Source organism: Erpetoichthys calabaricus, chromosome 17, assembly GCF_900747795.2.
Source record: "Erpetoichthys calabaricus chromosome 17, fErpCal1.3, whole genome shotgun sequence".
Classification (NCBI taxonomy): domain Eukaryota; kingdom Metazoa; phylum Chordata; class Cladistia; order Polypteriformes; family Polypteridae; genus Erpetoichthys; species Erpetoichthys calabaricus.
In genome coordinates this window covers 48928194-48943143 of record NC_041410.2, presented here as the reverse complement: position 1 = coordinate 48943143, position 14950 = coordinate 48928194, and the positions used below count along the sequence as shown (strand labels likewise).

Here is a 14950-nt window from a genome sequence, read left to right as displayed (position 1 = left end):
ATTCAGTGCATTTGAACAATACAAGTGGGGTCCTAATTTAATCCAGGATGCTCTGCCCCTATGGAATAAATAAAATTAAATAAAAGAGAAAACTGAAATAATCAGAGGGAAGGACAGTTAGAGTAGACATAATAAAACCAACTGCCATTTGGAAAAGTATTGTTACATTTGAACAGTCTTTTGAAAATGCAGCCCATTTTGAAATTTAATTATTGCTGGTTTTACCAACATTATTTAACCAAAATAAAATGAATTGTACTTAATAATCAAATGACAGTTATGCCTTTTTAATGATTCTATACACACTCGCATGCATTCAGAAGTTTGGAATCACGGAGGGATTTATTTTTGATAGAAATTGATTTTATTAAGACATTACTGGTGTGTGTGATGGCTGCTACTTCTTGAAAAGACAGATTTCATATTCACGTACAGTATGATCACAAACCTGCCGTTCCTTTAGCATCCTAATGGTCCGCTCCCTAAGCTTCTCTTAATTTATAAACTTGTTGTTCTGTTTAATAAACCAAAGTGTCTTTCCTTGGGTTACAAGGTACTCGCATTGCTAAACTTCACTGCTGGGTTTGAAAATGGCCAAAATGAAACTGCTTTTTCAAGAAAGAAAAAAAGATTTTTGAATAAAAATAAATAGTGTCACAGTTAAACGTTTCACCTGCAGATCACTGGGTGTGCTCTTATCTCACCTTTAAACTAAAAATAACTTGTTACAGAAAATACAAGGTGGTAATGCTGTACGTAAAGGTTTAGCAAGTGAAGGATTTGAAAATGGAGGGAAGTAAAGTTGGGTTTAAAATGGCGGATATCAATAAAAGAAATCCTCATTGGTCCCCAAGCAGCAGTATGAGAGAAGATGAAAGAGTTTGATTTAATTAAACAGATGTGTTGGGGAAATGAAGCACTGCTGGCGTGGGATTTTAATTTTCTAAAATTAACTTCTGCAATCCAATCTTGATAAGAGAAAAGGGACGAGAACAAGCCGAGTAAGAGCGCCCTCTAGAGGTAAGGACTGTCAGACGGCCTGCAGTAACCACACCTTGAGATTTGGAGTGAAACAGAACACATCAGGGCTAATGATAAAGTGAAAAAAGAGGCGACAGAACACAAAGAGTGAGACGGTTTCTGCTTGATGCAAACCAACAGCATGTGGATTAACAAAAAATAAAATAAAGACCAAGATCAAAGGCTAAACATGGGGGTCACCGAAACAGCAAAAGTCCTAGAAGGTGGCGGCTTGGAACAATGCAGGTATCTGCCAGAAAAGTCCAGAAGGTACGAGGTGCACTCAGTGGCCATTTTATTAGGTCCACCTGTTCCACAGACACAGTTGTTCAACTAAACGTTACAAAGGGTAAAATATGCAACTCAACAACCTTGTTCTTGGTTTCACATTGTTGGTGACTGATGATGGCCGTTTCTAAGATGCTGAACCACCACCTTCTGGGCCTGACATTATGTCCTGTACTCTGTAAGGAGATGGAGTGATAAGTCAAACATCTAATGTACAGTTAAGGAGAGAGCGGAACAGCAGGGCCAGTTCAAGCAATGAGAAGAGGCACAAATGCTGGGTCTTTACAAAAGTATTTATCCCCACTGGTGGTTTTCACATTTTATTATTACACATCATTAAGTCACAAGAGGTTTAATTTGGCTTTTTTGACACTGATCAACACAAAAATGCTCTTTACTATTAAAGTGAAAACATATCTGTAAAGTGGTTTAAATTCATTCCAATTATAAAAACACTGATCACGTCGGTGGAGGCAGAGTGGCGCAGTTGTTAAGGCTTTGGACTTCAAAACTTCCTACTCACACTGTGACCCTGAGCAAGTCACTTCAGATGGAAAAAGAAAAGAAATGTAGCCAGCAGTACCTCAAATGTTGTAAAGGCACTTTGGATAAAGACATCCGCCAAACAAATGAATGTAAATGTAAGTATTTACTCCCTTCATGTCGATAGATAGATGTACTTTATTAATCCCAAGGGGAAATTCACATACTCCAGCAGCACCTTACCGATACAAAAACAATATTAAAGATTGATAATAATGCAGGTAAAAACAGACAATAACTTTGTATAATGTTAAATGTTAACGTTTACCCCCCTGGGTGGAATTGAAGAGTCGCATAGTTTGGGGGAGGAACGATGATCTCAATCTGTCAGTGGAGCAGGACAGTGACAGCAGTCTGTCGCTGAAGCTGCTCCTCTGTCTGGAGATGATACTGTTTAATGGATGCAGTGGATTCTCCATAATTGATAGGAGCCTGCTCAGCGCCCGTCGCTCTGCCACAGATGTCAAACGGTCCAGCTCCATGCCAACAATATTTGATACATGCTTGGTAGCCATGATAGCCTTGAGTCTGTGTCTCTCTCAATCGCAGTTAGCTTTGCACATCTGGTTACTGCCATTTTCCTCCATTCTACTTTGCAAAACTGCTCAAGTGTTGTCAAGTTGCATGGAGATTGTGAGCGAACGGCCCTTTTCAAGACCAGCCACAGATCCTCAATAGGCTTGAGATCTGGCCTCGGCCTCAGCACAACATTAACATTGTTGTTTTAAGGCACTGATACGTGGGCTGTAGCTGTATGCTGGTGTTACCGTCTTGTTGGAAAACAAATCTCCCATGGTGCAGATTTCTTATTGATTGCATCAGGATTTCCTCCAGGATGTCTACAGATTTTGCTGCATTCATTTTAACCTCACAATCTCTTCATGGCCTGCTGCAGAAAAGCATTCCCATAGCATGATGCTGCCACCGCCATGCTTCACGGTGGGTATGGTAGACACTGTGCAGTGTAACATGGCATTTAGTTGGATGGCCTAATAGCTTAATTTTGGTCTCATCAGACCACAGAACCTTCTTCCAGTTGACTCCAGTGTCTCCCACAAGCCTGCTGTGAAACTCTACCTGACATGTCCACTCTCCCATAAAGCAGTGACTGGTGGAGCACCAGGGCTTATCTGTTTAGTCTCCCCAATCCGAGCCACTGGGGACTGTAACTTCTAGTTTCTCACAGGTCTCTCGGTGGCCTCCATCATTAGTCTTCTTTGTGCACAGGCACTTGATTTTTTTTTTTGGAGGACCCGCTCTCAGCAGATTTACAGCTCTGCTCCACTCTCTCTATTTCACTGTGGTTGATTTAACGGGTCTCCAAATGATTTTCAGGAACTTGGGACATCTTCTTGTCAACCTCCTTCTTGAGTTTTCAATCACCCGTTCACGGCGTTGCTCTCAGTGCTCTTTATCTTCATTGTGTTGGTCAGCCCACCATAAAGCCTCACCACAAGATGGACCTTCGACATGCAGGTGCACTTACACTGCAAACAGTGGAAACCCCAGACAGGTGAACTCCACCCTAATACCAGTTGGCTGCACCAGTGAGGAGTTAGGGGTGTCGATACCTAGGAGACTGATTATTTGGGGTTTAATGTTTTTAATTTAAAACACTTTGCAGAGATCTGTTTTCACTTTGACATTAAAGTCTTTTTTTGATTATCAGTGTCAACAAAAGCAAATTAAATGCACTGTGATTAAAAGTTAACAATAAAATGTGAAAATGTCCATGCACTGGCCTCGGACAACAGCTCTTTACAACACGGGGTCACGCTTTTGAATCAAAGACCCACCTTTGCCCTGACATAATGGCCATCAATTGTAAAGCACAAACCCCTATGACAGGTTTCTCGGTGGTAGGATACTTTCATTTTACCAGAGGAATCGGAGGAAAATAAAAAAATGTTAGCAGTTGATGCCTGCGTGTCGAGTGTGCGACTGGATGACTTCATGTGGAAACAAGTAACGGGAGATTTTTTAATGACCATTTTGATCAGAGACAGTTTGCAATGTGGGGCGTGACCTCCCCCTACCAAATACTGTAAAAATTCTACTTAAATTAATGTGAAATAATCATGAAATAAATTGGTTTATTTGTGCAGGCATGCCTGGTGTCAGCACCCAAAATTGGTTCCAACTTTATATATATTTTATTCATAAACACATTCTGTGTGAATGCCTACATTTCCAGGGTGAAGGACGACAGCCTTTTGGCAAGCAGGTGACCTGAGGCTGTCCTTTAATTGGTTGCTTTTACATTTTTCTGAGGACACGCCCACATTTATTGGCTGTGAATTAGTATTGTTCGCTTTTTTAATCTAATGTGATTGTACAATCGTTGACGCACAACGTCATGTTGACATCAGTGGTTTACATTTCACACCCGCCTTTGACGTTACATAACTACAGATGAGCGAGTGTGACTTTAATGGCAACTTCAAGCGGAACTTAGGAAATTAAAGAAAATTTGGTTAATTTCTTTAACGAAACACCCCTTCATAAATCATTTACTTGAAGAAAAAAATGGAGGTAAAAGGACCTTGGACAGGAAAGACCTTATTTAAGAATTGGAGGATGATTTACACGTGGACTTTGTCCAGTTGTTGTTATGACAGACAGAGTTGGCCAACTGCAAGCCTTTTTTTGCTTTCCCTGTTTGCTGTTTCAAAGTGTCAGTACCAAAGCTTTGTGGACAACGTCGGGGGTACAAAATCTAAAATATCCTTCTGAAAAATGCAAGCGGCATGACAATCGCTGCAGTCATCTATACAACAGAATGAGGTTAGTACTGCTGACCATCAAGTTGAAGGCTACATGATTGGCATTAGAAGGCACAACATAAAGGTCCAGAATAATCGAGACATGTATGTGTTTGTGGTTAGCAGAATACGGCGTGTCTTGGATGATATGCATTACAAAAAGTGTGCCACTACAAAAAAAAAGGTTGGGAAACGCAATATTATGTGGCTATTTGTTTTTTCTTGCAGACATAGTGCAATAACTCAATTTAATCAGAAAGTAACTAAAAAATGTTCAGGCCCAAAGGAAAGTAGGGCAAAATTTATGTTCAAGGAAATACAGGTACCCAGGTTGGACTTGTCCTGTGGGTGTAGAACAAGACAGATTGGGGGGTGAGTTGTGTCTTAAGATGGGGTCTGTAGATCTTACAATATGAATTTGCGCCCCGGTTGGTGAGCTAAGCCTGTCAAACTTGCGTAGGACTGGGCAGATTGGCAGCCAGTGTAGAATAAAATTAGGGAGGAAATGACTGTGTGGGTGAGCTAAATGACAAACTGGGACGTAAAACAAGAGAAAAATCAGAGGACTAGCGATTGTATGATGTGGATTTATAGAATACAGTGGAAAGGGCCAGGGACTGGGCACTATATTAGCAGACTGGACTTATGTTATAGATGTGTTATAGGACAGACAGACATCCACATTATTGAAAGATTACAGAGATGGGGGTTTTGGCAGAATGGGGAAGTAGGCAAGTTGGCAGAGCCATTGGCTATTTAGAGACAGGTGTAGTGTAAAATGTGGGTGGCAAGTGCCCCTGTTCCTTTCCACATCTATAGGACAAACTATGGGAAGAATAAGGAGGCTGTGGATGTCACAGACTGAAGATTTGAAGTGCAGTAGAAACAGGAAAGCTGGCTTCAGATTGGGCAGCATGGTGGAGAGGGTACAATACATTTTAGCCTGGATTTGTCCAATGGGTCTGGTACTGGACAGGCCAAGATGTGCATTTACACTATGATGAGGACCACGAGAACATGTGGAACAACCAGATAGATGGATAGATCAGTATGAAAGGTACTGTATAATAGGCAAGTGCTGCTTCAGTTTGTTCCTCTGCCCAAATTTGTTTCCAACAGCTGCCACTGGTTTTGATATTGTTTGCTGTTGTGCACTGCTGGTCACTACCTGCTTGCATTAAAACAAATATTGTTGGCTCCACTCCGGATGAAAACGTGAGATTTAAGCCACAAAAGGAATTGTATTGTATGTAATATATATATATACAGTGGTGTGAAAAACTATTTGCCCAATTACTTTTTCACACAGGGCCATGTAGGTTTGGATTTTTTTTTCTCCCTAAATAATAAAAACCACCATTTACAAACTGCATTTTGTGTTTACTTGTGTTATATTTGACTAATGGTTAAATGTGTTTGATGATCAGAAACATTTTGTGTGACAAACATGCAAAACAATAAGAAATCAGGAAGGGGGCAAATAGTTTTTCACACCACTGTATATATATATTCTTTTTTGCTAGTCATTTTGCATAAAAGGCTACGTCATTTTATTTATTCAGACACAGATGCAAGGGAAATTAGCGGAACACATTCCCTCAGAATGTAGTTTATTAAGAAGTATTTGCTTAATCCCAAAGCTAAAAAACCAGCAGTGGCTAATCTCAATGTACTGTCAGTATCTACAAAATAGGAGTTCTGTGAGGTAGCCTGCGCAGTGGGGGTCCACGTCACCAGCCCGGGTAATTCTTTGGAATTAGTGGTCGCCTCCACAATATACAGTATGACACTGGAATCATCATGTATTATGTATGGTGCAGGTTTAACAAGTGAAATGATATGCTACAGAAGATTTACAACAAAAACAGAAACACAAATACTGTGGTACCTTGGGATACGAGTGCCCCAACATACAAGTTGTTTGAGATACGAGCCGTCACTAGGTCGATTTTTTTTACCTTGAGTTACGAGCCAAAATTCGAGATACGAGCCATCAAAGAGCTTGTCACCACACATTCTGAGGAACTGTCGATGGAGGAGTTGATGGAACTACAGACACAGCAACATACGGAGGTTCTGCAGGAGTTTGGCATCGCAGAGGAGCCAGAGGCGGAGGAGGTTATCTCTTCAAGTGAGATAAAGGAAGTGTTGGCAGTGTGGGAAAAAGTTTCGGACTTTATTGAAAAGAAACACCCTGAAAAAGCTGCAACTGGTCATGCAGTGGCGCTACTTAATGTCACTTGCCTAACTCATTTCAGAAACATTCTAAAGGGGAGGAAGAAACAAAGCTCCTTGGACAGGTTTCTATTGAAATGCCCTGCGAATGAAAGTGACGAAAGCGTGGCAAAAAAGAAAAAACTAGTGAAGAAGAAAATTAAGTTAAGCAAAAGTGAAGTGAAAGAAAAAAAACCCATTACAATACGCTAATCGGCTTCGCCAACGTCTGTTTATTTCTTTAGATTCTCTTTTATGTATTGGGTTTTATTTTGTTTGTATACAATATTTGTTCATTCACTTTGAGCTACATTATTTGTATGCAAATGTGCTATATAAATAAATGTTGTTGTTCATTATAAATACATTTTTCTTATGTTGAAAACATTTAACAAAAAATTGGGGTGGTTTTTTGGGGGCTGGCACAAATTAATTTCATTTCAATTAATTTCAATGGGGAAAATTGATTTGAGATACAAGCATTTTGACTTACGAGCTCGGTCACGGAACGAATTAAACTCGTATCTCAAGGTACCCACTGTACAGCAAATAAAAACTCCAGTGTACTGGTCACATGTAGCAGGGAACTGAACATCAATGTGCAATGTGGATGAATGTACCATGGACTGCACACACATTTGTCATGAGGAGTGGATGTCATTTGAATAATAATCAGTTGAAATTAAAGCAATCAACAGAAATGACACATTTCAAAAAGAACCAAAGTCAATGTATCCTTGTTTGGAATGTTACTGAACATATCTGAAAAGCTGACATGGTCTCTGGCTTCTTTCACTAAATGGTCATCCCTTACCGTGATGTGCTCAAACAAGCTGAAGACTGTAGAGCCAGTGGCACATGCGGAGCGGATCCTGTCTGGAAATCTCTGTAAAGTTCCTGGCATCCAAGTACAGCTACCATCAGGACTAACACTGACCACAAGGCCCTCCTGGTTCTTCAGAAAGACTGCCCCTTTGATTCCGTATCTGAGGAGGCAGAGATAAAGTGATCACAGACTGTCATTTTCTTATACAAGATATATGTAAGTTGTCATGGTGGCTATTACCTAGGCACAAAGGCTAGCACACCATTCTCCCGGATCGAGTAGATGACTGCATCTGCAACACAGCGCTCGTCCACTAGAGGGTCTTTGTCTCTGAAGTATAAGCACTGGAAAAGCTCCACAGACTGTTTTTGTGCCCTCTGAGCTGCCTGTAATAAAAGGAAGCCTTAAATTACACCAATAAGAAGTCTCTCCACAAACCGTGCCAGCGTCTGCAGCTCTAAGGCACTCACCTTATTCCTGTCATTGAGGTGCTCAGCCAGCTTGTGGAGCTCTCTACCACCCAGCAGCCGGTCCTTATCCATGGTCAGTGAAGCTATCAGGAGGCGATGAACCAGAATGTCTGCATATCTTCGAATAGGAGAAGTAAAATGTGTGTACATATCCAAAGCAAGGCCTGGGCAGAAAGGGAAATGAAGAATGGGGAGGTCATGGAGAAGACATCTTCAGAGAAGTTTACAGCTTAGTTTAATGTTCCAGAGTACTGTGTACATATTATTTAATATTCAGATGTTTGAAATGTTAAGAGTTTTTTTTTGGGGTGAATGTTTTATTTGGTTTGAATTAGAAGAATGGGATAGGAAAACATTTTCATATATAGATTTCAATCCCCCAGAACACTCTGGAGCTATGCAAAAGAAAACAGAATAAAAAAAATAAATGAATAAAACACACAGGTCATGGACAACAAACAGAGGTCCAAATCACATGGCTAAAGTGAGAGAAACTAAAATGTACAAATTAAGTTACATCATTGGTTCGCTGTCATCCATGACTTAATTACATAAACAGGGTCTGTCCATTTGCTGATGGTTCAAGCCGATACACCACTGATCCATGTGTCTGACAGTTCTAACAGACCAAAGTTAATAAATTACTAGCTGATGCTCGCCATAGCATACGGCGGTGTAAGAATAGGAACGGAAAACGGTGAGAAAGGAATTCGGAAATCAAGAAGAAATAAATACTTCTTGAAAGACGGAGTTGTGAATTGGTGTTTTGGTGGAGATGACAGAATGAGTCGAAAGATCTAACCCTAGAAAAAGCCACGTACAACTGACCGTGGCTGAAGACAGGTTGTTGTAGATGAACGCAAATCTTTGCAAACGTTTGTCCTTGGGACTTGTTGATAGTCATGGAGAAGGAGAATCTGAGTGGGAATTGTGTGCGTTTAAATTTAAAAGGGAGATTGGTGTCGGAAGGAAGGAGAGAGATTCTGGGAATGAAGATTGTTTCAGAATTTTGGGTAGCGATCAGTTTGCACTCAATAATATTTGTATGTACAGGTGCTGGTCATAAAATTAGAATATCATGACAAAGTTGATTTATTTCAGTAATTCCATTCAAAAAGTGAAACTTGTACATTAGATTCATTCATTACACACAGACTGATGTATTTCAAATGTTTATTTCTTTTAATGTTGTTGATTATAACTGACAACTAATGAAAGTCCCAAATTCAGTATCTCGGAAAATTAGAATATTGTGAAAAGGTTCAATATTGAAGACACCTGGTGCCACACTCTAATCAGCTAATTAACTCAAAACACCTGCAAAGGCCTTTAAATGGTCTCTCAGTCTAGTTCTGTAGGCTACACAATCATGGGGAAGACTGCTGACTTGACAGTTGTCCAAAAGACGACCATTGACACCTTGCACAAGGAGGGCAAGACACAAAAGGTCATTGCTAAAGAGGCGGGCTGTTCACAGAGCTCTGTGTCCAAGCACATTAATAGAGAGGCGAAGGGAAGGACAAGATGTGGTAGAAAAAAGTGTACAAGCAATAGGGATAACCGCACCCTGGAGAGGATTGTGAAACAAAACCCATTCAAAAATGTGGGGGAGATTCACAAAGAGTGGACTGCAGCTGGAGTCAGTGCTTCAAGAACCACCACGCACAGATGTATGCAAGACATGGGTTTCAGCTGTCGCATTCCTTGTGTCAAGCCACTTGAACAAGAGACAGCGTCAGAAGCGTCTTGCCTGGGCTAAAGACAAAAAGGACTGGACTGCTGCTGAGTGGTCCAAAGTTATGTTCTCTGATGAAAGTAAATTTTGCATTTCCTTTGGAAATCAAGGTCCCAGAGTCTGGAGGAAGAGAGGAGAGGCACAGAATCCACGTTGCGTGAGGTCCAGTGTAAAGTTTCCACAGTCAGTGATGGTTTGGGGTGCCATGTCATCTGCTGGTGTTGGTCCATTGTGTTTTCTGAGGTCCAAGGTCAACGCAGCCATCTACCAGGAAGTTTTAGAGCACTTCATGCTTCCTGCTGCTGATGAACTTTATGGAGATGCAGATTTCATTTTCCAACAGGACCTGGCACCTGCACACAGTGCCAAAGCTACCAGTACCTGGTTTAAGGACCATGGTATCCCTGTTCTTGATTGGCCAGCAAACTCGCCTGACCTATGGGGTATTGTGAAGAGGAAGATGCAATACGCCAGACCCAACAATTCAGAAGAGCTGAAGGCCACTATCAGAGCAACATGGGCTCTCATAACACCTGAGCAGTGCCGCAGACTGATCGACTCCATGCCACCCCGCATTGCTGCAGTAATCCAGGCCAAAGGAGCCCCAACTAAATATTGAGTGCTCATACTTTTCATGTTCATACCTTTCAGTTGGCCAACATTTCTAAAAATCCTTTTGTTGCATTGGTCTTAATTGATATTCTAATTTTCCGAGAAACTGAATTTGGGACTTTCATTAGTTATCAGTTATTATCATCAACATTAAAAGAAATAAACATTTGAAATACATCAGTCTGTGTGTAATGAATGAATCTAATATACAAGTTTCACTTTCTGAATGGAATTACTGAAATAAATCAACTTTGTCAAGATATTCTAATTTTATGACCAGCACCTGTATTCGGCTAACGATGAGTCTTGCTCCGTTGCAAAGACCTTTTGATGGCATAATATTTCAGAGGAGCATAACTACAGCTCCCACCTTCAGATGAAGGATATGGGGAGGCATGCTAGTTGGTGTGAGGGTGTGTAAAAACTCCTGTGGGTACGTTAGTTGATCATTAGGATCATCACTGACTACTGTATCTACACTCTTGAAGGTCACTTTTTCACCCTGTATAAGATCAAGAACTTTGTTGTTAATATGTAGAGAATCGTTGTTTGTGACGTTCAGTATTGGTCTTGTAGCAAGTTCTTGGGGAGTCACAGTCCAGAAATTAATATCACCGTAAAGTTGAGCAACTGGGTCTTGTTGTTGTGGTAAACATTGAGAAGGTAGTTCTGCAGTGTCTCTAGTTTTACTTTCCTGAACTTGAAGAAGCCATTGAACAAATTGAGTTTCACTTTTGAGAGCTCTCATATTTTTTGTGAGTTTTAGGACTTTCATTTCGTTCCACAGCCTGTGCTTGTTGATGGAAGAGGCAACGGTGAGGGCTCGAGAACCGCAGAAGATAACAGGCAGTATTTGGCGGAAATTAGGGATACTGTCGTTCATTTTATAACAAAGGCTTAGGAAACAACCGTCGAAGTATAACGAAAATAGGAAGGAGCGAAACAAATAGCAAGGAGTGAAACCAATGCCAATGGTCGACAGAGTACCTTCCTGTAGCAGGCTACGGAAAAGACTCCCAGGCGCACACATGGCTGAAGTGAAAGGTCACACGGTGACACCAATGGGGTCGTGAGAGAGGAGCGGGGAACACGGTAGTCCGAAGGAGGAATAGGAATCGAGAAAAGCGGCGTGGGGGTGTATGGGAGGCCTCAGGCAGCGTGGAGAAGGGTTTGGAAGAGCAGGAATAGGAATCGAGAAATGCCGTGTCGGCTGCGTGTGGGCAGGACCGATTTTGAAGAGGAAGCAGGATGAACCAGAAGAGAAATATATACAGTACTGTGCAAAAGTTTTAGGCAGGTGTGAAAAAATGCTGTAAACAAAGAATGCTTTCAGCAATAACAATAAACAATCCTTATTTATATCAATTTACAAAATGCAAAGTGAGCGAACAAAAGCAAAATCTAAATCAAATCAATATTTGGTGTTACTACCTTTTGCCTTCAAACCAGCATCAATTCTTATAGGTACACTTGCACAAAGTCAGGGATTTTGTAGGATTCTAGTCAGGTGTATGATCAACCAATTATACCAAACAGGTGCTAATGATCATCAATGTCACACGTAGGTTGAAACACAGTCATTAACTGAAACAGAAACACCTATGTAGGAGGCTTAAAACTGGGTGAGGAACAGCCAAACTCTGGTACCAAGGTGAGGTTGTGGAAGACAGTTTCATGCCATGGCAAGATTGAGCACAGCAACAAGACACAAGGTAGTTATACTGCATCAGCAAGGTCTCTCCCAGACAAAGATTTCAAAGCAGACTGGGGTTTCAAGATGTGCTGTTCAAGCTCTTTTGAAGAAACACAAAGAAACGGGCAACGTTGAGGATCGTAGACGCAGTGGTCGGCCAAGGAAACTTAGTGCAGCAGATGAAAGACACATCAAGCTGTTATTACCCTTCGAAATTGGAAGATATCCAGCAGTGCCATCAGCTCAGAACTGGCAGAAACCAGTGGGACCCAGGTACACCCATCTACTGTCTGGAGAAGTCTGGCCAGAAGTGGTCTTCATGGAAGAGTTGCAGCCAAAAAGCCATACCTCCGACGTGGAAACAAGGCCAAGCGACTCAAGTATGCACGAAAACATAGGAACTGGGGTGCAGAAAAATGGCAGCAGGTGCTCTGGACTGACGAGTCAAAATTTGAAATATCTGGCTGTAGCAGAAGGCAGTTTGTTCGTTGAAGGTCTGGAGAGCGGTACAATAATGAGTGTCTGCAGGCAACAGTGAAGCGTGGTGGAGGTTCCTTGAACGTTTGGGGCTGCATTTCTGCAAATGGAGTTGGAGATTTGGTCAGGATTAATGGTGTTCTCAATACTGAGAAATACAGGCAGATACTTATCCATCATGCAATACCATCAGGGAGGTGTATGATTGGCCCCAAATTTATTCTGCAGCAGGACAATGACCCCAAACATACAGCCAAAGTCATTAAGAATTATCTTCAGCGTAAAGAAGAACAAGAAGTCCTGGAAGTGATGGTATGGCCCCCACAGAGCCCTGATCTCAACATCATCGAGTGTGTCTGGGATTACATGAAGAGACAGAAGGATGTGAGGAAGCCTACATCCACAGAACATCTGTGGTTAGTTCTCCAAGATGTTTGGAACAACCTACCAGCTGAGGTCCTTCAAAAACTGTGTGCAAGTGTACCTAGAAGAATTGATGCTGTTTTGAAGGCAAAGGGTGGTCACACCAAATATTGATTTGATTTAGATTTCTCTTTTGTTCATTCACTGCATTTTGTTGATTGATGAAAATAAATGATTAACACTTCCATTTTTGAAAGTATTCTTTGTTTACAGCATTTTTTCACACCAGCCTAAAACTTTTGCACAGTACTGTATATGTGTGTGTGTGTATATATATATATATATATATATATATATATATATATAGGAGGACCTCCCACAAAAAGTAACAAGGTCAGGGATTCTTCCATTGGAGAGCTTATCAACTTTGGCAGCAGTTGTAGCTATATAATTACTGTGCTGTTGATGAAAAATGACAGTAGAGAAATCCAAAATGTAGAATGATAGAAGGGCAAGAAATAGAGATGGACAAAATGAAGGTGACAGCAAGAGCAATTGAGGACCAGAGAACTGCAATCGTGGGACATTCCCAGGACGTGTGGAGAAAAGTTGACAGACTGGGTCAGGAGCTAAACCTAACAAGAACTGCTTTCTATGTCTATGAATTTATTTTAGATGTGTAATAAGAATTAATTTATTATTAATTAATAATTTAGTAATAAGAATTACTAAAAGAATTTGGATGTTAAAATAAAAAAGTACACTCAAACACAATACAGATGACTTTGATCCATCACAATAGTGATGCACAAACTCTGTTGATGGAAAAGGTCAAATATCTTGGATCAACAGTAACTAGATGGAGAGCTAGATTTAGAAATAAACCATAAAATGCAATCAATTTGTAAAAAGGCTATCAGGAGTGATATGTTACTGAAGAATCAGTACAAGAGGGAAGGGTAAAGAGTATAAAATAGTCTTCAGACCAACATTGTTGTATTGATCAGAAACTGGGTAGTTAAAAAAAGTGCATGAAAAGCAACTGGATACTGCAGGAATAAGGATGCTGAGGTGGATGTGTGTAGTAACAAAGCTTGACAAGATCAGGAATAAGGGAATCGGGAGTACATTTACATTTGGGGAAATTTTAAAGAAAATACAGGAAAGAAGGTTAAAGTGGTACAGGCATATCATGAGAAGAGAAGTAAATAATGTGAGGAGAATAATCATGGATATGAACTTGTCGGGACAGAGAAGAAGAGGATGACCAAAGAGAGAGTGAATGGACTGTGTGAAGGGGGATCTAAAGGTGAACAGAGTATCTGACAAGGAAGTTAAAGTAGATAAGAATGGGAAGGCAGGTAAAATATAACGACCACCACATGGGAAAAGCTTTGGAAAAAGATACAAGTCGAAACAATCTCTCTCAAGGTAAATTCTGAAAGAGTGAATAAATCAGTAATTGAGGTCACACAGAGTCTTTCTCTCTATTAAAACTGGTGATTTTGAAAATTCACCAATGCTTTTCAAATGGGATCTTTGAAATTAAAAAAAAAAAAAAAACTCTATTTGTGATAGTTTGGAATAAAATCATCTCTGACCAAATCTCAAAGTAAATGTAAAAATGCTGCTCTTGTGCAACAATTCTTAATTCTGTTAAATGACACAGAAGAGGTTACAGAAAAAAAATGATTACTGTTCTTCTCTTACCATAGTGATAACACTGGACTTGTGGACACACTGCCGACGAAACATACATAGCGCTGGACATGGCTCGCGTAGCCATGAATCGCAGAATCTTGTTCACCACTGGGTCGCTGGGGTACACTGCCTGGTCTAGGGATTTTGCTAATGCCTTATTGTTGCTGCAAAGATTGGCAGAATATTCATAAAAAAAAAAAACACTGTGCATGGTGTGTTGAACAGTACACCAAGAACGGACAGTTA

The 14950-nt window shown here is 40.6% G+C and overlaps 1 protein-coding gene across 1 annotated transcript in view; it reads right to left on the bottom strand.

Annotated features, from left to right (window-relative positions):
• Nucleotides 1–14950, bottom strand: part of dis3l (DIS3 like exosome 3'-5' exoribonuclease) — a 111138-nt gene that overhangs the window by 661 nt on the left and 95527 nt on the right. The window contains exons 13-16 of the mRNA XM_028823845.2: nt 14714–14868; nt 8124–8287; nt 7894–8039; nt 7642–7813 (exon numbers count right to left, since the gene is read on the bottom strand). Of these exons, the coding sequence (XP_028679678.1) occupies nt 7642–7813; nt 7894–8039; nt 8124–8287; nt 14714–14868 (637 nt within the window). The remainder of the gene's footprint in view (nt 1–7641; nt 7814–7893; nt 8040–8123; nt 8288–14713; nt 14869–14950) is intronic.